The following is a 26,732-nucleotide window of genomic DNA, read 5'->3' on the forward strand; positions in this document are numbered from 1 at the left end:
TAAAGTAACGTGACGTGTTGGCAGATGAGAAGCAGTTCACATCTGAGGTGTATTCTTCAGGGGACTGAAAAAGCATTTAACACAGGTGATAAAACCAGGTAGCCCAATAGTTTCATACCTATCCAAGTGAAAGGCTGCCACTTCTGCATTGTGTCTATCATAGCCAGCATACGGTTCTCCTTCCACTACATAATCCCTGGCATACCTGTAATTGAAGTAAGAAAGAATGATTCATGCAGGATTTCCATCAGTTTTGCTGCTCACAGTAACAAGTGCAAGAACAATGCTAAGTTAAACACTCTCTGGGTCACTTTCAAAATGATTGCCTATGGGAGAAGGACAATTATTAATGATTTTAAATAGTGTACAAGCCACTGACGTAGTAAATAAAGAGGAAAGGTCAGTAATTTACAGTAGTCTCAAGAGCTTGGGAAGCAGGGCCCATTCAAACTAATGAGTTTTAATTCAACCATATGCCAAGTCACATCTAAGAACAAAGAACACAGACCCAGCTACCGAACAGGGGCCTATTTATACTGGAAAGCAGCATCTCCACAAACAACTTTGGGGTTAGAACGGATCGCAGATTAACATGAAAATAAAACCTGATATTGTGGCAGAAATGTCAAATGCTATCTTTAGTAGTTAAAAGATCAGCAAGCGTGAATCTGAGAATGCAGGATATAAAAAGGCCATTTATTTTGGTGGAGAAAAGACAATTACCAACAAGAAATAGAAGTCGGACAGTCATCACAACAGCAGCCTATCCTGGTGAAGCGGTGGGATTTTTTTTTTTTTTAATAGATGTTATTTAAATAGTCAAAGCAAAGAGAAATTTCAGAGATTCACATCATCTGAATCAGGCCTACATGTGCTTAAGCAGCAGTCCTCAGGTAAGCATAAAATACCACAATCAATTCTGAGCAAGCGGGTGAAACACAACACACCGTCACATAAAGTAAGGTCGAATTAGATTGCTTATTTCCTCACTTCCACCTATGAATCTAATCGGGTAAACCGGATGTTTTTTCCACAGACTTGGGGTTCAAGCAGTAGCAGTGGAAGCGAAGCCACAGGGCTTTGATGTTTTAACCCTATTCAGAGAAGATCTCTGGAGCCAGACAACATTTCATCAGTCTGAGTAAATGCTTTGGCTTCTCTGCAGGGCAGCTCAAGAAAGAATTAACCAGTGCTAGATGGCATGTTTTGGAAGGAGGATTTGAGAGATTCCTGCCAAATTGGACAGTTGCTCCAAACAAGCAACTTACTTGACATAAACCACTGGCATGCAATGGTAGCAACCATAAATCATTATTAACTTCAGCTAGATTTTTAGTAAATTTGAAATGAGATAGCGACCCTCAGAACACTGGCTCAAAGTCAGGTCTTTTGTATACACTTACAGCAGACTTGTGAAAGCACGATCACATTTTGGAAGCTGCAGAGCTAAAACATATTGGCAAAACACAATCAACTTCTTGCTTCCACACACAGCACGCAGCAAGTATTTCCCTAGGCACAGGTAGCAAACCAAGAGAGTCCACTCTTTTCTAGCCAGTAAGCACTCTCAAAAAGGTTGTTTAACACAGTGACTTCCATACACCTTTCAGGTCAAAAGCTAGCTAAGCAGACTATCTTGCAATGACAATACAAGACTACCTACAAGTGCAGCTATTCAGCAGTTGCAAACAGAACACGAGTCCATCCATCAGCACGCCTGGGGCCATACTGCCTAGCACTCCTATAAACTGTCTAGCATTCCTGTAGACATTCCCAGAAGCACGTGTTCTTCTTGCAGAATTGTCACTATGCTTGCTCGCACAGACATTCCATTACTGGAATATAATTTAATGCCTGGTGATAGGCTTTATAGCACTCACTTGTACAGAAAGCACTATTGAAATGCCACACCTTGTTACTGCCTTTTCTGGTTGTGCTTCCTGCTGTACCACCAGTGCCCCTGCCCTGTGTGAAAGGTTCACATGGTTAAACCCAGCACAGCCCCGCAATGAGCTCCAGCCAGGCCAGTAACCGACCACATGGAAGCAGGGCTGCCAACTCAAGAAGTGAAGGGCAGATGTTTTTCCTCATTCTCTAATCACTCATTAACATGACAGAAAATCCTGATGCTCCTCAATCTAATATCCTTTGGAGAGATATGTACCTTGAAATTGGCAATGCGCTCTCATAAAACACATCTACCTTACCTTTTGACATCTTTTTCTTTTCTCCTCCTTCCTTTCCTTGAAGGCAAGCAGTTCAAAGCTTTATAGATGGGCTCAAGATTTCATAAGCATTCCATCATGTCAAATTTCCCTTGGGGTCACCATAAATTGAGGCCATATCAAGGAAGTATCACAACTTGCCCATTCTTTGCTCCTCCAGTCCTCAGCACTGGCAGCCAAGAAACTCAGGGGTTTTTGCCCTGACCTGCAAGTCATTTTTACAGTCTTTACATAACTACATCGGACGCCCAGATTTGCTTTTAAGACCACTGAACTTTCACTCCTTCCCTGTTCCTGACCTGTATGCATTCCCTCGTGGCAGTTTGACATGACTCTCATTGAGAAAGACCCTCCACACTGCCAGAAACGGCACTTCCAGAATAAGGAAGATGCTGCTCAGAACCACCAGGTTTAACCAGCATTCCTTCAAGACCGAACACAGTGATTGCTCTTCTAACCTAAAGAAAGGCTGTTTCAAGCTGTACAGCCGGAGAGACAGCTAGCTCAGTAACCCAAGGTAAGCAGGGGACCAGCAAGGCTCTCTACTGTCTCACAAGTAACAGAATGACCTTTCCATTTGCCTGCAAACGTGTAACTTCGATAAATGCAACACCATAAATAAGTAACGCAGTTCTTAACTCCATCACTGAAGGCAATATTTACCTCTTGGGTTTGAAGACAACCTTCTGTCCTCCTTCAAGTATCAGCAAAGCTTTCAGCTGGGTCCCTTTGTATCCCACGTCAGCTTTTATTATTTTCTTTGTTGACATGGCATGCATAACAGCCCCTAGCTCGGGTGTCTCCTCGGGATACACCTCGCGGGGCACGACCCATTGGGCTGCGATCTCCCAAGGGGACTGCAAGGTGTGGTCGAGTCGGGGGTCCAGCTCTACACGGAGGCTGCCCATCATACGGTGGAAGGCGCGCTGGTCCTCCCGGTTGGCGGCTGAGGTGTCCAAGTTGTCAATGAGGAAAACTTTTGTGAAAATGAAGATGACGAGGAGGATGGCCAACAGCACAACTCGCTGCTTTAGCTTCATGGTGACCTTTGGCCCTTCTCCTCCGACCCTTTCTTCCGAGAGTTACGGGAAGTCTACTGGAGATCAGGGTGAGGAGGGAGATGTTAGTTACTAAATTTCACTCGTAACTTGCATTGTAAAAGACAGATCGGCACTGGAGCATCTTCTGGAACTCCTAAAATAAACAAAACACAAACGTCAGGGATTGCCTTCCCACAAGCTAAAAATCAGTCTGTTCTTGGAACATGTCTGAATTACCTACACTTGTATCCTAAAGCCCAAGCATTTCTGTTGTGTTTTACTGCCGCCCTGTAATCTTTAAGTAACGCACACAAAAGGGGAACTTGCCTGATACCATCTCTATGGAGCCAAAATCACAACAGCGTGTGTTGCGAGCTGCAACTACAACAGGACAGACTTTTGCAGAGAATTATAGATAAGCTGATGGCTGCAATTTCACAAACACCCTTCCGTTAGTACGGAACGAATGACTTCCCGTTTCCTAGAGGTATGTCACGCAAGAGACATGTCCCAGGTAGATCCTCTGACATCTAACAAGCAGTTACAACAGCTTCGCTGCCTGATTTCCTGAAGGCGTTAAGACACAAGGACACAACGGACTTAATTTATTGCCTTAATTTATTTGCAACCACTGCAATTTACTCATCTTTCCTCCATTCTTAAAACAAAAGTGACAACTTCACTTTCTTGTGGTTAACTACACATCTTATGCAGTCAACCGTAACACCAGTAACCACAAAAAAACATGCAAAGTATCTGTGATCTCAACAACAATTGAGGTTCAATTCAACAACGCAGCCCACCAGCAGGGACACGGGAATTCCATGGCCAACCAGCAGGCTGTCCTATTTTCAGAACAGCATTTTCCATCAGTGCCAGTTTGCCACCTGAATTACTTTGCCACCACTGCCCTGCTCCAGGTGACAGCTTGGGCCTTTCCAAGCCACCTATTTTGCCTCTTAAACACTTCCTATAAAACCAGTCCACAGAATCTCCTAAAGACAATGAGTTAAAAGTGAAATGTGGACGTGGAGTTCAATGCCAACAGCAACCACAGCAACATAAAAACCCTATGGAGAGGAGAGAACAGGGTGAAAGAAGGCTATCAAGCATCAAGGATGCTTTAAACCGGCACTGCGGTCCTGTGCTAACCACGTGACGTTAACTTCAATCTACTGGAAAATAAGTGCTTGTACAAATAGTGAAAGACAACAAGCCAGACGTTTATATGGTAATTAAAACAAATTAGTGCTCTTCTCTGTTCTGTTGAGGCAGCCTGTATTCCTGCACACAGCACGTCAATTTGCATAGCGCACGCTGCCAGCATGATAACAAGAAGCACAGATGAGGAAGGCATAGTTGACCCGAGAGCCTTAATTCTGGCAAATATGAAAAGAGAAGTATTTCAGAGAGAGCCCTGAATAATATTCTTCTTCTTAAACCTGAAGAAAGCAAAGCAGATCAGGCTGGATCTGAGTCCCCAGTCAAAATTTTGTAACTTCATTTCTTTCAAATGAGTAATTCTAGATCAGTTTGAATGCTGCTGCTATCAGCCTCTTCATTCATTCATTTTCCAAATCCATTAGGGTTTGCAAGAAGTTGCACAGAAGAACATCCATCCCTTGCATGAATGGCCACTCTTTATCATGAGATACGTATCCAGCCACACGTACATTTTAGGAAAGCCCCACAGTTCGGTGTTGGCCAAGTAAAGCACTGGACAGAAGCATTTCCTAGCTCTGGCACTGCATTTCCTAGACTGATTTTCAGGCATTTCTCCAGGGGTGTTCCGGGAGGTAGAACATAACTATCGCCACCACTTAAATTAAAGGTCATTTACTTTGCTCATCCTTTGTGACAGCTCTAAAACTAATTCTGGCCGAAAGCCTCCAACTGTGTAGACAGAAGCTAGCAAAAGAAATTAAATATTTGCTATGAGATGTTTCAGTAATTCCCTTAGCTGAAAAACCAACCCTTTCTCCCCACGATATACAACTTCTCCTCGTGCTCTGACGGAGCCCTGACCGCGGCTCTGCTCTCTGCAGCTCCAAGCAGGTGAGCCCACTCCGACTCCTTATGACATCCGCCAGAAAGAGACATCAGCTGCTTTCCTCCAAGAATCAACAAGGCACCCCTGAGGTTGCTATGCAATCGATTTGGCACACTAGCTGCAGAGCCTGCACATTACTCGTTAGGTGCCAGTGTTATGCTCGTTGCCGTACGAAGCGAGCCAACAAAAATCAATCTTCTCATGAACGAGTTTGCCATGGAGAGCAAGAGCTTAATCTTCATTGTTTTAAATTCAAAATAGTGAGAGCGACAGCACTGGGGTGCTGTAAGAAAATATTCATCCAGTTTTGAAAGAAATTAATTTCTTCCAAAAGGACAACTAATTTCTTTCAAAAGGAAAGTACAAGTCCTTGTCACAATGGATTGGAAGAGGATTATGAGAGCTCAGGATGCACGAAGCTGGTCCTGGAACAAGGACAGAGATGGGAAGGGTGGCCACAGAAGCAAGTGAAATAACACCTACAATGCCATTTTCTTTAAAGGGGGAAATAAGGAGAGAGAACACCGTGGAACAAAGGGCAAAAGGGTCAAGGACAAAATAAGGGACTGAGGTAAGCTTTGAGGAGACCCAACAAGGAAATGGTTCCAGAAGCAAATGGGGAGGACAAGGCAAGGATCCCCACGCTGGGCAAAACGGAGCAGAGGGACAGAGGAGCCACTTAGCTCTACATCACTGTCACAGGAGCACGAGAAGTCTGAAATGATACCACGTGTCCTTAATACCAAAAGGCACCAGCGTAAGGAAAGGCAAACAACGTTTAAGCCTCCAGCCAGAGCTAACACGACACAACAACAGCAAGCCCTGCACCTACAGCCCCAAACAACACACCTTCCTGCCACCGTAGGGCAGCCAACACTGATCTCTCAGCTAAGCTCAGGGAACTCTAAAACTGCTGTGTTCTTTGTTATTTCTTCCCCTGACCTTCTGCTGGCCGCTCTCTCCAGCTAGCATTATTGAACAGAAGACATAACCCAAAGAACCCGTTGCTTTATCACTCAAACTCCATCTCCACGACATGAAGTACAGAAAAACCCACTTCCCTCTCTATTGCTTTCCCATACTTCTCATCAACCAGGAAAACAGCAACAAACAACCATACCAGCTGTTCAATAGCATAGTCAACTGGCAGGTCTATACCAAAAACGCTTTTAGTTTTTCACCACCTCATCAGGTAATTTCCCGATCAATCCTGTCTCTCATTACAGCCAGGTCTGTATTCTCAGCAACTAACGAGTCTTCCAAGTCAATAGCTAAAGAGCAACATCTTCTAAATATCACGGTGGGCTCACCGCGCACACAAACACCTGAACTGAAGCATGCTACAGACGGCAGCAAGCTCACAGCTACTGCCAGCAGCCCCAAAGCTAGCAGAGGACAGCTACCTGAGCAGCCATCTCTGAAACCTTTCCGTACAACGTGCTCCAAATGACAGAAAAGATCCAAACGGTGCAGAAGTTTGCTCTGTCGGCACTAGGACACAAAAAACCAAGGTTCCAGCAGATGACAATCTGAAACAACTATGGTTATGCATGCTCTAATTCCTGTTTAAATGCATGTTTTCTCTTCCTATGCCTTTTGGAATCTCCTATGAAAAGGCCTTTTAAAGTTCGCCAATCAATCTCAGAGAACGCCTTAAGAAACAGTGTATACACAGCAGTGACATTTTCCTCTCCCTGGAACGTGCTTCAGTCTCACCAGATCAATCTGCCTTCCTCTCTTCCCCACCCTGGCCAGCTCCCTGCTAGCTCCTGCCTCCCCTCCCTGTACAAGCCGTGTTATTTCAGGTCTCACAGCCAGGCTCCCGCAGACCTTTGCCTACATTTCTCAGACTCATTCTGTCACTTCCGCTCTCTGTATGCTGTGGTGTGTACTAGTTTAGTAATCCGGCACACAAAGCTTCATACATACCTACTTGTCTGCTATTCTGCCCTCTTTTTTTCCTGTGAAAATCCCCATTTATCCACAGGCAAAGCCTTCAGGACGGTCTACGCTTGAACTTTCCTTTACATATGGAAAACTGCATCTCCAGTTTCCGATGAGAGCACGGATTGAGTGAGAACACGGGGTGCAACCCTGGGGAGAGGGGGCCGGGAGCAGGCACGAACGGCTACGGTAGGATGTGGCAAGTCCACAGGAAACCAATCTCCATTAACCCTCCTCGCAGAAAAACTTTCCCTCGAGCGCAGTTTCCTACGAAAACAAAGTCGATACAACCAAGCTTTTCACAGGTAGGGTTTTGGATCCAACCGCTCGTTTCAGCCGCATCTGGCAGAACGGAAGATGCTCTGAAGGCAGAGCGGATGGGTTAGCGGGAAGAGCTCAGGGCAAGGCTGCGGTGCGAGCAGCCGAAGTGACCGAAGCGGGGCGCCGCCAACTTTGCTAACGCCGACACGAGCCCGCGAGGCTTCGCAGCGCAAACGGGGGCCGTGCCCGGGGCGGCAGAGCGGGATCCGACCGAAGGGCACGCGGGGCCGGCGCAGCGCTCCCGCCCGGCTCTGCGACGGGCGGCCACGGCGACACGAAGCCGCGCCCCGCCGCACCTGCGCGAGCCACGACAGCCGAGCCGCTTCCCGGAAAGACCTCGCGCACCGGGACGAGGCGGATGTCCTCCTAAAGCGGTGAACGCCCGGATCCCGCCGCGCACGCCCCGCGCCTCACAGCCGGACGGGGCCGGCCGCCCGCAGCGCGGGGCCGTGCAGGTGCCGCTCCTTCAGGCGGCGCGCGCCGCTGCCCAACGGCCGTAACGGTCCTAACGGCTCCTCCTCCACACACACACACTCACGCGCACGCACACCCTGAGGGCTCCCCCAGGCCGGAGGCGCTCCGCCGAGCCCCGCGGCGCCCCGGGCAGGGGCGTGCCCGCCCTCAGGTGACACCGCCCCGCCGAGCCACGCAGGCAGGGCGCGGAGCGGCCCTCCTCTCCACCGCCCGCCGCTCCCCGCCGCCCACTACCCCCGGCCCCGCACTCACCGCGCCCCGCAGCCTCGCTCCATAGCCCGGCCGGCTCCGCCGCCGCCAGCCCCCGCCAGCTCCCCAACATGGTGCCGCCCGCCGCCCCGGGCCCGCCCCGCTCGTCGCCCAATGAGAAGCCGCCGTCGCCTCGCCGACGGGACGCGGCGCGCCCGCCCATTGGTCGGCGCCGAGCGCCGTGGTGCTCCCTCCGCCAATGGGGGCGGCAGAAGGAGCGCCACCTGCGGCCGGCCAATGGGGCGGGAGGAAGGGGAAAGCGGAGATTAACCCCATCCTGCCCGGGGCCGGCCCTGCGCCGCACCAGCGGGATGGTGCGCGACGGCACTGTGCGCGTGCACGCGGGGGGGGGTGTGCATACACACCAACAGCCGGGCGGGAGAAATGCAGCGATACACCCTGTAACCCGGTAGAGAGGAATACCGGCTATATTTCCTTCCAGGAATTTTCTCCTCCTCCATGTTTAAGCCGAGAAATAAAATCCTTCCCCCCCCCCCCCCCCCCCCTTTTTTTTTTTTTAAGCAGAACTTTGAGCAATCCGACCTAACGTCTCGCAGCATCCTGCTCCACGCTGCCGAGCATCACCAGGCTGCCAGCTCCAGCCATCCCCACACAGGATGCTTCCCTACGGCTAGAGGGAAAGATACTCCTCAGCAAATTAAAATTTTAAACCCAACCACGGTTATGGTTTCCATTATTAATTAGCACATCAATATTGAAGTGCCAAGCACTCGGCTACGGCTCTAGAAGCGCTGAGAGCTCCAAGGGGCCAGGTGGGTTAGGGTACGGGTAAGGCGAGGGATAGAGGGCCAAGCATGTTGACTGTCACTCTGCAGAAGATATCTATATAAAATAAAACCATGAGCCAATGGAAACAACAAGCTGAAGCCACAGAAATGATTCCAGACAGGGTGACACTGAGGGCAAGTTCCAAGCGCAAGCCCTCAGAATGAAATTCTCAAATAAAATAGATGCTACCCGCTCTGCTCCTCTCATGCGAGCCACTTACACAGAACAGGTATCGATGTCTCATGAGGAATTTTTGGATATTGTGAAATGGGAACAGCGGGAAGAACTTGAAATAGGAGGGTCAGCTCAGCATAAGGGAAAAAGAGAGCATGGGAAGAGAATGGGGTAGGTGGGTTCTCGGGCACTTAATGCACTTAAGACTTTAATGTCTTCTCCATCTCTCCATGGGGTGGATCCCATCATGTCAGCATGGTGGCTATGGCAACTTGTGGCCACCCTCCTTGGGGTGCTCCCTTCAGGCAGAAGGAAAGGCCACGAGGTTGCTGACTAGTGGGAGCACACCACAAGGGGAGACTAGAAAATGGCAAAGGCATCCTTCAGCATAAAGAAGGTAGGACCCTCAGTGCTAGCAGATGAATCATAGAATCCTTAGAGTTGGAAGGGACCTTTGAAGGCCATCTAGCCCACCTCCCCTGCGATGAACAGGGACACCACAGCTTGATCAGGTTGCCCAGGGCCTGATCCAGCCTCACCTTGAAAGTCTCCAGGGACTGGCCATCCATCATACCTCTGGGCAACCTGCTCCCATGCCTCATCACCCTCACTGTAAAAGACTTTTTCCTTATATCCAATCTAAATCTCTTTAAGTGTGAAGCCATTTTCCCTTGTTCTATCACCACAGACCCTTTAGGGTCTGTTCCCTTCTTTCCTGTAGCTCCCCTGTAGATACTGACAGGCCGCTCTCAGGTCACCTCGCAGCCTTCTCTTCTCCAGCCTGAACAGCCCCATCTCTCAGCCTGTCCTTGTAGGAGAGGTGTTCCATCCCTTGGGTCATTTTTTGCTGTTCTCTGGACGCGCTCCAACAGGTCTGTGTCTCTCCTGTACTGAGGAGTCCACATGTGGATGCAGTGCTCCAGATGAGGCCTCACCAGCACAGAGCAGAGGGGCAGGATCACCTCCCTGACCTGCTGCCACGGTTCTGTTGATGCAGCCCAGGATACAGTTGGCTTTCTGGGCTGTGAGGGCACATAGCTGGCTCATGCCCAGCTTCCCATCCACCAGTACCCCCAGGTCTTTTTCAGCACAGCTGCGCTCAATCCCTTCATCCCCCAGCTTGCATTGGTAGTGGGAGTTGCCTCAACCCAGGTGCAAGATCTTGCATTTGGACTTCATGAGGTTCACCTGGGCACACTGCTCAGCCTGTCTAGGTCCCCCTGCTGTGTCAGCCAAGCCACACAGCTTGGTGTCATCAGCAAACTTGCTGAGGGCGCTTGACCCCACTGTCAATATCATTAATGAAGATATTAAAGAGTATTCATCCCAGCACTGACCCCTGTGGGACACCACTCATCACTGATCTCCATCCAGACATGGAGCCATTGACCACCACTCTCTGGACTCGATCCTGCAGCCAGTTCTCTGTCCATTGAACAGTTCACCCATCAAATCCACATCTTCCCCATTTGGAGGGAAGGATGTTGTGGGGTACCATGTCAAAGGCCTTACTCAAGTCCAGACAGATGACATCTGTGGCTCTTCCCTTGTCCACTGATGCAGTGACACCATCATAGAAGGCCACTAGGTTGGTCAAGCAGGATTGGCCCTTGGTGAAGCCATGCTGGTTATCCCATATCACCTCCCTGCCTTCCATGCGCCTTAGCACAGCTTCCTGGAGGATCTGCTCCACGATCTTCCTCAGCACAGAGGTGAGACCAACACATCAGTAGTTCCTGGGATAATCCTTCTTACCCTTCTTAAAAATGGGTGTGATGTTGCCTTTTCTCCAGTGACTTCACCTGATTGCTGCAGCTTTTCAAATATCACTGAGAGTGGCACATGAATGACATATGGGCTTTGGGTACTGTATAACCCATGCCAGAGTCTCCTTGATAACCAGGTCTCTGCAGTAAATTTGCGGTTTGCACTTCTCTTTCTAACTGCATGTGGCCCGTTCACCCTGCCCACATTTACTACTGCAGCTTTATAAAGAAGAGATAAACCAGACTAGCAGACACCAGAGCTTTAACCATCAGCTAAGCCACACAAGCACTTATAGGGCAGAAGAAAAGCAAGTTTGCTGATGTTGGAAGGACCAGACCGGTCAGAAAGGCCTCCCGGGCCCGTCCAGAGGGAAGGACAGAACACTGCTTGGAGCAAAATTCCTGATACTCCCCAAACCCAAGTGGAACACAGACTGCTTGCTATGCATTTCAATTCCACCCCTTGAGTCCAACAGGCCCCTTTTCTCACTCCTGCCTGTTCTCCTGCTTGGTTATTGCCAAACCCCGTCCCCTGGTGCTGCAGCAGTGGTTCAAGAAGTGAAGAGCCCACTTCCCTTTGCCACCAACCTTTATTTTCCAGAGTCGTTTCGAAAAACAAAAAGGTTGTTCGCTTGGTTTCCTATGGAGCACGATGACACCTGCATCCTTCACATTAGAGGCTGGGCTAACGAGGAGAACACGGGATCACTGAAACCTCAGAGCTGCATGCACACCAAAAACCTGACAGCATCACTGCAAAACAAACAAACAAGAAAAACCCACCACAACAACAAAACAAACAAAACCCAAGAAAACCAGGTGGTTTTTCTGTGCTTTCAAGTTTTGCAGCAAAGGGGTGAAAGATGAAAAATTCTTTTTATTATCTCAGAGTATTTTCAAATCAAGGCACAGGTCTGGCTTGGTTGTCTCATGAAGCATCAGTGGGCGTAATCAGTGTTTGTAGGGTAGAATCCAGTGCGAAAAAAAGTTCCGTGTATAGTACAGTGAGTCTTGCTTAAAAGATTAGAGTTCAGCACAACCTGGGAAAAAAGGAAGAAAAGGGAGAGAGTGCCAAAGTAGAGGAGCATTATGCCTTTATTGCTAGAAACAGTACAAGTGTTATACAGACTGGGCTGAAGCAAGAGTACTCTTGGAAGTTTCTCAAGACAAACTGAATCCCCTTCACTTGAGAGACTGCAAGGAGTCACCGTGCCTCCATAGCGTGCCAGCCAGATCGAGCAGGTTTCTATATCTTTGCTTCCCTTCCTGTCCCGTATGTCAGTATTAACCCAAATAAAGATATTCAAATCATATCTGACTTCAGAGCAAACCCAGTACATTGCACAGAGGCCCCAGAGGTTCCTCCTATCGCTTACTTAGGCTGTCAGCAGTCGTGGCAATCTTTTTTCTTTTATCAGCGCAACTCTTATCTGATTCACAGTATGGAAGTTCTCCATTCTTCCAGCCAGCTCCTTGAAAGCGTGCTCAGTGCTTTTAAGAGAGGTCAGACAGGCTGAGAACCGACTTTGGGGACTTTTGCTTTGTGTGTGGTTTCTTTTTTTTCCTGGAGTAATTTAATCTTGACCCTAACTTGACTGACTGTGAGACTGTTAAGGTTCTAGGGCAGAAAGAGAGCTGCTTTCATGCGAAAGGCTACCAACTCCTCTCCTGGTGAGAGGGGAGACCACCCAAACTCACCCAACCTTTGTTTGAAAGGAGTGATTGATGCTGTTTGTACTCCACGGCTGCAGGTGAAACGCTTCCTTACAGACACGACACGCTTCCTTCAGGGCAGCAGGCAGTCGCTGCAGAACATGGAGCGGATTTGTCTACCCACTTTTGATCAGAAGAAGGCCACAGCACAGCTTCGAGGCAGTAAATCCGGGAGACAACTGAAAGGAAATACACCTCTGTCAGGGATGGCCCTTGGGGCCCAAGGCAGCCCGGCGGAGGGGAAGCACGTGTCACCTGATCTGCAGCTGGCACAGCTGGGAATATTGCATTTGGAACACACCCAGGAGGCATTTTGAGGGGTGGGGGGTGGGAGGAAGCACGCTCAGCCATTTTGGGGCTGAGCTATTCCCCATTTGAGTCTTTAATCCTATTTCCGTGAGCGTTTCCAGCCTTGGAAGCTGGATCTGTCCATAAGAATTTGTTACGGGTCTATAAATATCTTTCACCTCAAACCTTTTTACAAACGGACGTGCTGGGTCTGCACAGAAACCCCATCACCGAGATAGGGCTCCCTGCTACAGACAGACAGACCGCTGGGCCAGCTCGTTGCTTCCACGCTGAATATTAGATATTGATCCTCACCCAGATGAAAGCACGGAGCTCAAGGGAGGGCTGACGTGACTAGTTAGTAAAGTTTGCAATTCGGCCGCAGTCCTGGAGGTGAAACATCCATTTTTATGAGAAGAGAAATGCTATGTTTAAGGGCTTCATTATACTTGAACATGAACTTCCTCTATGGTGGAAGGCCTCTCCAAAGACGGAACAGACAATGCAGACCAAAGATATATAAACATGCCATCATCCTGGAAAGAAATTATTATACAAGGTGAATAGTGGACTTTGAGCACTCAGCCTTGCTGTGTTTCAGGGGATATAACAAACAGAAGCACCCTCACGTCCTGCCATCATCTCCTGCACAATGCATGGCTGCACTCAGAGCACCAGGAAACTCCTCGCTACCCACCCACTTGTTCCTGATCTTTAGCTCTGCATGGGAATGGGGATCCTGTGCTCAACTCAAGCAAAAAGGGAAATGCGTATTTTTCTTTTTTGAAATTTTAATCGTGACAGTCTCTGCCTGGAAGCACTGTCAGAAACACACACAATAAACCAGCTTGGAATTGGACTCGATGATCCTCATGGATCCCTTCCAGCTTGGGATATTCTTCAATTCTATGACTCTAGGTGTGTGGAAGAACATCCTTTGTGCAACTCAACCCATTTCAGGTACATTCTTTGTATTTTCAAGAATATTCCTCGTTATAACAAGAAATGCTCCTCTTAACAAAGGAACAGTTATGGTTTTAGCTACAAGATTAAAAAAATGAATCTGTTCTAACTGAAGAGATGTAAATGTTTATTTCTTACTGACTTCTAAAAAAACGAATTTGGAAGAAGTTGGAAAAAAGCTCCATCATCAGGACATGAAATAACTTAATAATTAACCCTACAGTATCAGCAAGGGCCAGTAAGATCTGCACAATGTCCCTCCATATGTCTCCACAGGGTGTCAGTGTTTTTTCAAATTTGGGTCATTTCATGCTGGAATTGGACTGATGTCCTGAGCACGCCAGTTTTAGGAGCTTGCTCCTCAGAGAGCAGCCTGTTTGTCCCTGCACTCCCCTTTTCCTCTCACAGCCAGCGTTAAAATGACGTTTCTTAAAACAGGGAGACCAGGAAGACATAGTCATGGAGGTCTGGGGAGGACTTGAGGGTTTCAGAGGCTTGAAAAGGGGCAAGATTCCAAATGTGCTACTGGTTTGGTGGGTGGAATTCCTGCAGGGTGATAATCTTTCAGCAGGGGATCCAAAGCTCTTTCCTTTGCACCCGTCCAGATACAAAGCCACATCATCATCTCTGGTGCTTCAAGAGATTGCTTGTCACTCATTCTGTGTTTTAAAGCCATTTGAAAGGCTGAATCTGAGGCAGAATAAAGCTGTTGAAATTGACTCCTACCAAAAATTATTTTCCAGCCACATCACTAGTGTGGTTCTGCTGATCCAAGTCCCCCTGTCCTCCAGTAGCTGTGGCAGATGCGTGGCACAGCTTGCTCCCCAGGCTGATCTTAAAACAGTAGCTCATAGCATGGTTTGGGGTGGAAGGGGCCTTGAAGATCCTCTAGTTCCACCCAACTGCCATGGGCTGGCTGCCCCCGGCTCCATCCAGCTTGGCCTTGAGCATCTCCAGGGATGGGGCATCCACAGCTCTCTGGACAGCCTGTGCCAGGGCCTCACCGCCCTGTTGGCTTTAGATCTTCCTACTTTGTCAAGCACAAAACAGCAGAGAGCCCAATACTTGACTTCTTCTCATTTCATTACTGAAAGCAATACTGAAGAACGTGCTTGTGCAGGGACAGGCAATAAACAGCACAACTGCATGCAGAGGACACCGATGCTAGGCAGTAGGGTGGCAAGCAGCGTGTCTTTGGCAGAATTAACTTAAGTTGCACACACTTGTCACTGTTTGTCCTCCCTTCTCTATACCAGTCCGCAGGTTGTGCCAGTACTGTGCAGCTGCCTGGGCTGTTCTAAAGTGAATTGTGGAACTGACCTTGGTTACAAGTAACCTGGCAAAGAAAGGAGGTATATGTTTAACAGAGATTTATTACCCCATCTAATCCACCAACCGGCTGCATAATCTTTGTAGCAGCAGGGACGAGGTGCTGGCCACTCAGGTCAGCACTGCTGACAACAGTGGTGTTCCAACTAGAATCTGGCTCAAGCCCTAAGAGTACAACGAGGTGGAAACCTAGATGTCCAAAGGTATCTGGGGGTCTGATTTCCCAAAGAGCTCAAGGTTTTACTGTTTCTCCCGCACAAGGAACCAGTGTACTGTTACTTTCCATTACAAACCTGTCGCAAGCGCCCTGAGCAGCCAAGCTCAGAGGCTGAGAACAGAAACCTGGACTCCCCAGGTCAGCACCACTTCCCCAACTCAGCATCTCCCCGGTGGTCGCTCATGAGGTTACGGTGAGGCAGAAGCTGGCCTGTGAACTGGGCTGAGGGGTTGCTCAGTAGCCAGCCTTCCTTGCCATAGCCCATTTCGAGAACTCTTCTACAGGATGACCGTTGCCTCTGCTAAATTGTGTGATTGCTTTTTCAATTTGAAGGAAGCTGGAAGAGCTGGAATATGACAGTGGCAGGTGACATAATGGGACAAGGAGAGTGACCTGATGGAAGGCCAGGCTCTAGGACCTCTGCCAGCTGCTTCCAGAGGCAGAAGAGAAGGAGATCTCCTCCACTGACAACTCTCAAGGGGAAAGCGAAGAAGATCACGTGCCCCAAAGAGAAGCATCTTCACCAAGACTCCAGTCACTGTGCGATGGGTTCACCTTGGGCGGGCCAAGACAGCAGGTTCTTTCTCCTTCTTTCTCCTTCCCCTTCCTGCAGCAGGCAGGCCACCAGCCTCACAGCGAGCCCCGCTCTTGTTTGAAGCTCCCCGGTGGTCTGCAGAACATTAAAATTTCTGGAACAGCTGCACTAAGTGATGGTAGAGAAGGGATATTGACTGGGACCACTGTAGCTATTTCTTAGTCTTTAAAAGAGAAACATCACGGCAGCTATTTAGCACGGCTTTGAAAATTCAAATATTGACAGAAGGAAGTTTTCCGGAGGATGCCAGCGGCGTTTGCAGCAACCCCGGCAGCAGAAACACACTGCAGTGTCAGATGTGGGCGGCAGCACAGACCAAACCCACAAGCTCCACGCCGGCAGGAGAACTACAGCTGAGAAACATCCTACAGAAAGGAGCAGTGCTGCTGTTGGACTGCACTGGAGAAAGGGGGTGGCGAGGGCAGGAGAATGGAAGGGGATAGACTAAAATGCCCCGAGGAACTACAACTGCATTTGCCAAATGCTGCATTTTACTGGGAAAGGGAGAGAGTGACTTCACTTTTTACCTCGCTTTCCCCAACTTCCCCTGCCCCATACGGACAGATGTGGCTTTGCAAGAAAATTAATTACAGATGGAGGCTAAAAAAAGGGGAAAAACACCCTCCACCACAAGGCTTTTTCCTCTGCAGACTGGAGGATGGATGGGGCGGCCTGGGAAAACTGGCAGATGGAAAACTCATTACAGATGTGAGGTTTGGAGAATAAGGCTGAGGGACAATTTGAGAGCTGTAAATTTTAATTTTGGGGGCATAAATGCATTGCTTAGCAACAAGAAACAAATAGGAAGCGAGAAACCTCAGGAGAGAAATGCTTAAATATTTTAGAATCCCTATTTGAGGTGAAGACTGCATTACCAGAGACCTGAGGAGCTGCTATTCTCAACAGCTAACGGAGCGGAGTCAAGAGGGAAAGAAAACAAGGGCTTCAATCTCATTTCCACGCAGAAGTGAATTTAATTGACTTTGGGAAAGAAAAACTGCATTGTCTGTTCCCATGCTTGTTGTGCACAGAGCATACCTGAGAAGATCAGGACACGAGGTCATCTTTGAGCACTTAGCTACCAAGGAAAGACTTCTCGCAACGCGTCCAAGTCTTTGCAGGGAAGCTGCTTTACAGGGCTGTGCAATCATTGCTACCATATGTCTGACCCTCACTACACGGTCTAATGCCTCTTTATGCTGCTGCATAAATCTTAGCCTAGAATTCCTGACATCTCAAAGGATGGCGGGGGCCTCCATCCCAAGGGAGAGGAGGAGAAGGGTGAAAAAGAACAGATCACCTGGAAGCTAACACCGAATGTTTTACTCTGTTTCTCTACCGTGAAAAGGTGAGGACAAAGAGGAAGGAAAAAAAGACATCGCCAGCTCCGGGAGGTCAAATGTTTCTGCTTTTGTCTTTTTCTGTTGTTAATCCACTGATACTCCATCAGCACGAAGAGGAGTAAAGCACAAAACTTCCAAAGGAGCCCACGACCAAAGCTTTCGCTCCACAGCAAAAAGCTAAGGGAACTCGCTAAGGATTAAAAAAGAAACGCGTAATAAGCCAAAACTCCCTTAAAAAAAATTATTTTTCTTTTAAGAGCCTGCAAAACATAGTTCTTCAAGGACATACACGCGTACATTTATATTCAAAAAAGTAACCAAATGATAAGAGCCAGCATAGGCAGTTCTTTGCCTCGGTGCAGAGCACTACCCCATAACATACCTCGGGGCTGTGCTGAATCAGTAGGAGCACGCTCTGATCCCCTCCTGCGCTGCTGGACGTGACATCACTGCGGCTTTCATGAGGGAGGTCTGCACTGGAGGAGCTCTGAAATAAGCCAGACGTCCCCATTCGGTTTTGCTGCTCCAGCTAAATGGGAAAACTCCAGTCCTGGAGAAAAAAAAGCAGTCCACAAACCCAACCAAATGTGAACTCTTGAAGTCACCAAATCCCAAAGCCCTGCAAGAGTTAAAATCAGGAGGAAAATTTATTGGCAGCTTAGAACTTCAGGCCAATGAAAACAGCTGTTTGGATGCATATGTTACCTTCAAAATTAATGAAAAGCTAGAAGCACAATGGACACCTCTTGTTCAATGGTCAGAAATCCAGACAGCAAACAGTGCTCAGAGAGAAGGCATTCTGACATAGGACAAAATAGCTCATTACTCACACAGTTTGCATAATGTGGAGGGCTGTGAGTTTTCTAATTACCTAGAAAGGGAAGACAGAGAACCCAGTATCAAATGCAGCTAAAAACTGTGCCTAGAGATGCATTCAGCTGCCATCTTTGGTACGCTAATGAAGCCAGCTCGGAGTTTGAAAAATAAAAACACAAAACCTGGGACATTTGGATAACAATTATTCTTCACTTAAAGACAAGACAGAGCAAGGCCTGGGGGGGCTCCTGGAGTCACTGTGTCCCACCCTCATTGCCACCCTGGAATTGTAATTCTTTATAGGAACGCACTTTGCTTTGTTTGACGTTTGGAAAAGGCGAGGGATAACACGAGGTCATCTGAAACAGCAACTGTGAAGAGCTATTGTCACAAATACCGATGAATTTTGAAGATGTTAAAAATGTAGAGGCTAAAGCTGCCTTTACAGATGAGGGAAATAAATACTGTGTGGATCCTCAGTGTTTTCCTAAGCAGCAGCACATCAGCTGAAACAACTCAATGCAAATACAACGGGCAGGATTCAAAGAACCAGCTCCAGCTGTGGTTAAAGTTCCAGCATTAAGGGATGCTCAGACTGCCATTCTGCAGCATGCTGCAGCGATGGGCTAAACTAGAAAGCAGCATCTGCTGCAGAGTATCCGTGCACCTGCCCCAAAGCCAGCACTAAGCCGTTCCTGGAAGAAGGCTTTTGGGAAACGGCTTGATGTTTGTCCAAAAGCGTCATGTAACAAAAGCTTGTCTAGGAAAGACTTCAGAAGGATAATTTTAGCTTGGTCTGGAATGGGAGCAGAGGCTTACGGTAGAAATGTAGTGTGTTGAAGGTACATGAGGCTTTGGAGGACATAAGGGCTTTGAGTCTTTTATGTCCTCCATCCCCACTCTTTTTTTGGGTGGGTGGGAAAGGGTACGTGAACATTTTTTGAAGGGCGCTGCTGGTGTTCTTTGTTTCCCACTTGAAAAATGATTTGTTATAGCAATAATACCGTGGAAAGACTAGCAGGGAGAGAAAGCAGAAAGGGTAAAGAGACCTGCACAGCCATTGACTTCCCCACAGGACATCTAGACAGCTCCTTTCCTCCCGATCTGAACTCCTTCCAGCACAACTACGGATAGAGACTTCTTTCCTCCACTGTCCTGCACGAAGCTTTTTTTGCTTCACAAACCAAAGGGACAGCTTTCCAGTCCCTGAATTAAAGACCATGTTATTGCATTTATCTCATTTAAAACACAGTGAATTTCAAGGGCATGAAATGCCTCCTGTTGGAAGAAAACACTTGGCTCATCAACACCAAAAGACGATCTTAATAAAAAGGCCCTCGCAGCTTCCAGTGTTTTTCCTACCATCAGTTAAAACCAGTTGACAAGATGGTAAACATGCGCCTGAAACCAAGGGCCCCATCCAAGCACAGACTCCCCGCTGCTGCTCATGCTAATAGCTCGACCTGGAGGTAATGTCAGCGGGAGTGCTTTACAGAGCTCCCTCAGATAGCCAGGGGCCTGGATTTCCAGGATGGAAGAGGCAGGAAAACTTCGGGCTGTGTGGGTGTGTAAGATCCTAAGACAAAAAAAAGCCCCAAAGCCCCAACGTATCCCTGCTGCCACAATTCACACGGGGCTTCACTGTACAATTCAAGGATGCAAAATAAAACACAAAATGCTTCTCATTCCACTTTTTGCCAGATGCTTTGCCTTCTGATGAAGCTTCTTTCCCCCTGCAGTGTTCCCATCACAAAAGCAGAGTGATGTCCTGTGGCAGCAGTGCCATGCAGCCTGTGTTGCATTTTTTTTGTTTTGGAACAGAAGGGCATACGGAGGCATAGAGAGGAACGAGCCTTATTTTGCTGGGTTCCTTCCTGTATGAAGGTAGGAACTCCTACCAAACCCCATGCGCTTGCAGCCAAAGTCATTCCTCTGGCCAACGAAGCAACACAGGTCCACTTGACCCAGGGTGTTAACAAAGGAAAAAGCCCTCAGAACTTATCCACATTCCTGAGTGAAAACAGGCTGCTAAAAACTGCGCTCGAATTAAAGAGCATTATAGTGTGGAAACTGAAATCTCATCAGATATTCCACTGGAAAACAGAAGGAGCAGCCTCTCCAAGTGCGAGACGGCACTGCTGCTCTTGGAGAGTGAAGGGGAGCGAGCAGCCAAGGGGCCGGACAGGCTTCCCTGCCAAACAAGCACGACTTCTGATGCTGCTGGAACTGCCACTGCTGCTGTCACCCTGGATTCGATATGCGTTTCAAGCAGAGGAGAGAGATTTGGGGCAGGAGAGATGACATGGGAAAGGGAGCACGCAGAGATAGGGAAAGGGGCTGCTCTGTTCCCCAAGCTCTGCCTACCCCTGTTCCCCGTGAAAAGGCTCCTTCAGCCAGACCTATCTGTCAGCCGCCAATCTGCCTTGCAAGATCGTGATGCCCTTTGATTTTATTCATTCCTGCTGGAGGTTTTGCTTAAATATAAACAGCGCAGCGTTTCAGCGGGAATTAAAAAAATACAAGTGAAAAAAAAAAAAATGAAATAAGAAATTCCCCAAACCTCCAGGCACATTTTAAAGCACATTAAAAAAGACACAACAGTAACAGCTTCATACATACCACAGCTGCAGTGATTTGGAGCAAAAAGTAAGGAACGCTGAATGTGTTAGTGTTTTGTTTTAAAATATGGCCTCTAGGCTTCACATTCAGGCGAGAGCCTTCCACAACACGGAGGTCAACCCTTCCCAGGCCACGTCCTTTGCTAACTGTGCAAACACTCAGTCCAGCCTTTGCCAGCTTCACCATCCTCTTGGGCTCTCTGCTCTCCTCCCTTAGCCTCAGCGTTCACCTGGTGAGGCAGAAGAGAGATGAGGACATGGCTTCCACATGCTCTGTCCACAGGGAAGGTGGCTGCTGCCCCTTTGGCTGTGAAAAGCAGAGAACACGACGAGCTGACAGTGTTTCTAGACGAGCTGCCTTCTCTACCTCCCAAAACTCACAGGAGCTTCCCTGGTGGAGAGCGAGCAATTCAGTGATTGCCACTCTTCCCATCGTCATTTCGACTCCTCTGCATGCTTCACGTGCCCAGCTGCTGGACTCCAGGAGAGCAGAGGCTGTTGTGAGGTCCCCAGGGCTCTGGGAACACAGGCATTAGGGTTTACAACCAGTAGGCAAAGAACAACTCAAGAGGTGTTTTATTGCTTGTGATGAGGGACTGTATGAAAGAAGCCAGAGGGTACTTTGCCAGTCGTTTGCTGGTGTTTCTTTAGTTCTTATTGGCAGCAGTCTTTGGTTATTGCTCTATTTTTCTTTCCCCTCCCACTCATCTTTCATCTTACAGCTTCCGATGCTGACTTAATTGCAATGCACCAAATGTTGGAAAGATATCCACACAAACGCTGAAGAAATTTCAGCTGCTAAACAAGGCAGCAGCTAAAGCTCCCGACAAAGACAGGCCAAGACACTACTCTAACACTTTATCACAACAGTGTGCAAACAAAACAAAATCCTGGTCCTGAACTTCAGGGCTCTCAGCAACCCAGATCCAAGGGCTCTCAGCTCAGTAGCACCTCATTTTGGTTCTGCCCTGCCAGCAGAAGGCCTTTACTGAGACTAAACAGGAACCAGAGACGGAGCCCTTTGGTTGACCAACACACAACTGCCAACCCCACCCTTCTGTACGAGATGAGGACGATCACAACAATTTAAGTCAGTGTTTTTTAACTTAACCTGGAAGTTTTTCTGTTCAGATATTCATATTTCTACCGAACTCAATTTCTGTTTTCTTGAGGCCTTATCTGGAATATCGTGTTCAGCCCTAGGGTCTCTAGCATAAGAAGGATACGGACCTGTTGGACTGGGTCCAGAGAAGGGCCACAAAGATGCTCAGAGGGCTGGAGCACCTCTCCTATGAAGAAAGGTTGAGGGAGTTGGGCTTGTTCAAGTTTGGCTCCGGGGAGACCTCACTGCGGCCTTACACTACCTAAAGGGACCCACAGGAAAGCTGAGAATGAACCTTTTAAAAGGCCATGTATGCACAGGACAACGGTTAATGGTGCTAAGAGGGTAGATTTAGATTAGATATAAGGAAGAAACTCTTCACTATAAGGGTGGTGAGGCCCCGGCACTACTGCCCAGAGAAGCTGTGGGTGCCCCTGGCCAGGCTGGATAGGGCTTTGGGAAATCTATCTGGTGGCTGGCAAACCTGCTCATGGTGCAGGACTGGAGCTGGGTGTGCTTTAAGGTCCCTTCCAACCCAAACCATTCTGCGATTCTACCATTATGTTTCTTCTGTTCAAGGAAGGTTTACTGCCTTTGTCTCTACAAGCCTCTCTGCCTACCAGTAAAGGCAGAAGGCTCTAACAGCTCTTTCACACAGACTTTGACATCCTTGTTTTCTGGTTTGAAACATGGCTGAAGGATGAACAGCTTTTTCTTTTGTAAGCGCACAGCTTTAACAATGCATTCCAATGCGTGATTAACAGGAACATCTTGGTTTCTTGACTCTTGTGATGTGAAAGATGGAAGAAGATAATCAACAGCATGTGGAAGCTATACATATATACTGTACCCGTATGCTTTTAGCATTTCTCAAGTGCTGTCCACAAAAAAAGCTCAGTCTTGTACTGTGAATGGCACATGTACTCTTTGAGTGACAAAGCAATTTGCCAGTTTAAGAAATGTAAGCAAATACCTACTGACATTCATCTACAGTGTGGGAATAAAGGGGCCAAATCCAGGGCAGCTGTATTTTATAGTGCCACTAATGTCAGCAAAGATGGACCAGCAGCACCTGGAACTTAAACAAAAATGAAGAAAGAAGAGGTAGTGTACGCTCTTCATCTATGCTGCAGAATTCAGAAGTAAACAAAATTCTGTCTTCTCAGGCTTGCACATACATATGTTTTACTTTTTGTAACACTATTTTAAGTGGGACCCAGGTGTTATAAATCAAGCTGCAATGCTCATTAAGGCTCCCCTTCAGCATTCCATGTAGTTCACCGGGGCAGAGCACTCACCCTCCGCACAGATGATGCAGATGGCACGTACAGCCCTGACAACTCAACACAGTTCAGGCAGTGGATCTCTTTGTAACAGACTTCAAGGCTTGTGTCTGTAAAATGAACCCACCTTTGCTCCTGCTTTTAATTTTAATTTTATAAAATCCATCTTCAGCAAGAATATCTCCTATGTATGAAAATCCCTGTTCAGCATCTCCAGAGATTGCTCTGTTTAGAGTGACTGTTCAACTCTGTACCTGAGCTGTAAGTGACCAATTAAGCCCAAGGAAACATTTGCCTTGTTCTTCAGGTCCCATCATTACTTTCATATTGCCTCCTATTTTGTTTTGCATTACCTTTTCTTGGCCTTCCAACCACATTAACTAGCTACTACAATCCTTTCTATTACCAAATTGTTTAAAAGAATTGCCTATGCATGTAAAACATGGAAAATTCCAAAGGACAGAGAACTGCGGTCCAGTGTAAATCATGATGGGGCACTGATAATAAACCAACCTTATTCAGGCCAGATGAAGCAGCAAATCCTCACGTAACACACCAAATAATTTATCCTTAGCCAGAACGACACTCAGTCTGAAATTCAAACAGCCGTCTTTGTACGTACACGGAGGCTGCCAAGTCTCCATACTTGAATGATCTCATAGACTCTGGAAGAAAAAAAAAAAAAGAGAAACAAAACATTTTACCATGCTAGCTGAACACACAGAGGCAAAGAAAGATCGACTTTAAAGCATTTTAGAGGTTTGGGTCTTCATACAGATCTTTAGAGAAACTTCAGGAAGAAACACGAACACAAAGTCAGAGAAAAAATAGAAGACCTCAGCAAAACCTCCTCTAAATTTCCTTGCTTAAATAGTGCCGTCAGTGAGGAACAATCACCCCTAAATATCTATTTCTTTTCTCTACTGAACTCATAGCAAGCAAAGCTTGCACTCGCTTCACAAACAAGGACAAGATATGTAATGAAATATAACCACTCTTGGAGAAGTTCAAGTGTAAGGGCAGTAACATTTTCCTCTGAAACGTCACAGAAATTGATCAGTTTTCACCTACTGCGATTTGCTCTTTTGCTCTCTGTAAGACACTGCTCAGTTAGAAGGGAAAGGAGGACAGGGGACAAGGGAGAGGGCAATGGGAGACAACATGGATCCAAGCGAACAAGAGGACATTGATCAGCACGCTGCTACCTAACAGAAAATCGTGTGCAGCCCAGTTGGCCGCTGCTTAGCACTGAGCACAGATAGTTACTGAGCTCAGCTTGGTTCCCAGCTGTGTACACTGGACCTGATCCTCTACTTGGGTAAATTTCCGCAGTTCAATCAGTCTGTGAACGATGACAATTTTACCAGCTGGAGACTGGCTACCTTTTGGGTTTCTGAAAACACCGCGGTACCTTTCAACAGGCAGCTGCACACACCAAGCCACCTTCAGAAGAGCGCACAAGCTACGTCTTACCACGCTCGGATGGGACAAAGGCGAGCAGAAGTCACAGGCTGAAATAGCGACTGATAGATCTGGATTTCTCCCTTGCCAGTTGCTGGGTTAGGATGGGCTGCATTTCCAAATGCGCTGCATACTCAAACTCCCAGTTGACAAGAGCGACTCAAGCGGTCCATTATACCACTGAAAATTATGTCCCCTTGCAGCGTTAAGCCAGGCACCAAATATGCATAACCTATCTTAAAAAAAACAGGCATAAGTCACTTGCTTCACCTCAGAACGAGTGCACAAACTGCACAACACAGGGAACATTAAGATAACTTTTTTTTTTTTTTTTTTTTTTTTAGCTTTACAAACAGTTATCTACAGTTTAACAGCGCGGTGAGGTGCGAGGAGTAACGAGGAGAGTAACATCAGCTGCAAGTTTGGAAACCCCATCTCAGCATCCCTGGCTCCCCTGCTTCTCTCCACGCCGCTCCCAGGCACCAAGGGCATCTCACAGCGCTCACCACTGGGAGCGAACCAGTCTTGGCGGTGCCACGTGTGGGGATAAGCCAGCAGAGCTGGGTCTGCACGGACTGCAGCACCCTGCTGCACACCTGCAGGTAGTTCACACTCCGCATTGAGCTCTGGAATCTCTCTCCCTGGTCCTCTCTGCATAAATCAAGCAGCAGGGAGGCTCAGAAACATGACAAATACGTTGGCTAGAATATCTCCTGCTGTAAAGACACAGGGAGGAAGGGGGATACTAAACTAACCTTGCCTTGGATGGAAAAGCAGCTGGAATTTAATGTTCTTGGAAGCCAGCCCTGGCTTTTCAGACGTGGACCTGCCAGGGAAGTCCCCAGCGGAGGCATTGCTCATTCTCCTAAACTAAAATGTCAAGAGAAAACACTGGAAATCATTAAGCACTCTGTTCAGCATTTCTTGAGCGACCTCAAGCAGGGGGTGGGGAAAAAAAGCCCTCAGCCACAAACAACACAGAAACAAATTCTCAGTGTTAATACAAAACAGAGGGGAGAGCATCAGAAATCCAAAGCAGGGTTTCACTTAATCTTGTTCATCTGAAATGACATAATACCAAGCCAACCTCGGAAATAAAAATGAGAAGGAAGAGAGTGCAAGTATGGAGCAGAAAGCAGAACAGTCAGGAAAGACTTGGAGGCTTCACTATCACAACTGACCTCGTGTGGCTGTGCAGTGCCAACTGCACCCAGAGGAAGAGGAGCTGTGGTCAAGTGGATGGAGCAAGGAAAGTCCCCTGGAGATCGCAGATCCCACAGGAGCTCAATCCCAGTGGCACAAAGCACACTTGGAACAATGGCACTAACGTTCCGAAGTTCAAATGAAAAAGAAAAGGATGTCATTTTGCCATCTGCTACAGCACAGCTCTAGAAGAAGTGTTGGTAACGGCTTTAATTCCATGCTAATTTAGATATACATTATAGAAATGTGTTTCTGAAGTACATACATGGCAGCCCTTCCAGGGTCAGGGAACATCCTACTGATGCACCCCTCCTGCCAGCACTTCACTAGTGCACTACCTTCTGAATTACTGATTGAAAGGCATAACTGGGACAACATGTTGATACTATGCTACCAAAGCTCACACCATGGGACGACCATCTTTCAGAAGAAATATATATGACCAAAGGGTGTTCACTGGTATCACTAGAAGCTCACCAGCCATTTTTGCAAAAACGGAGGCAAATGCTGTAAGCTCACCTTGGTGGCTAACTGGTAGCAGGTCAAGTTGGCTGGCTTTTTGTTTGTTTGATAGCAGAAACATTCGTACATCCTATCAAAATAAGGTTCTGTATTTTGTGAGCTGGGTAGGCTGGATGCTCAGTGCTGACTACTGCAATAGGGGCCAGAAACAATTTCTCTTTCTCTGTACTACTTGTAAAGCATTTGGCAATGTCTTCTGGATGAAGGCTGAATTGAAGGGGGGGGAAAAAAAAGACTCTTGAACTCA

The 26,732-nt window shown here is 47.6% G+C and overlaps 1 protein-coding gene across 3 annotated transcripts in view; it reads right to left on the reverse strand.

The window, feature by feature from the left end:
- Positions 1–8,408, reverse strand: part of FAM20B (FAM20B, glycosaminoglycan xylosylkinase) — a 22,060-nt gene extending 13,652 nt beyond the window's left edge. For 2 of the 3 annotated variants that reach the window (XR_002441149.1, XM_021404664.1), the window contains exons 1-3: positions 8,307–8,408; positions 2,889–3,419; positions 119–205 (exon numbers count right to left, since the gene is read on the reverse strand). Coding sequence is in view for 2 of the 3 variants with exons in the window: in XM_021404664.1 (XP_021260339.1) it covers positions 119–205; positions 2,889–3,265 (464 nt within the window). In the remaining variant the exon portion in view is untranslated. Of the gene's footprint in view, positions 1–118; positions 206–2,888; positions 3,420–7,876; positions 8,004–8,306 lie in introns of those variants that run through there. The other variant, XM_021404663.1, reaches the window with a different exon arrangement.

This window comes from Numida meleagris, chromosome 7, assembly GCF_002078875.1.
Source record: "Numida meleagris isolate 19003 breed g44 Domestic line chromosome 7, NumMel1.0, whole genome shotgun sequence".
Taxonomy (NCBI): Eukaryota; Metazoa; Chordata; class Aves; order Galliformes; family Numididae; genus Numida; species Numida meleagris.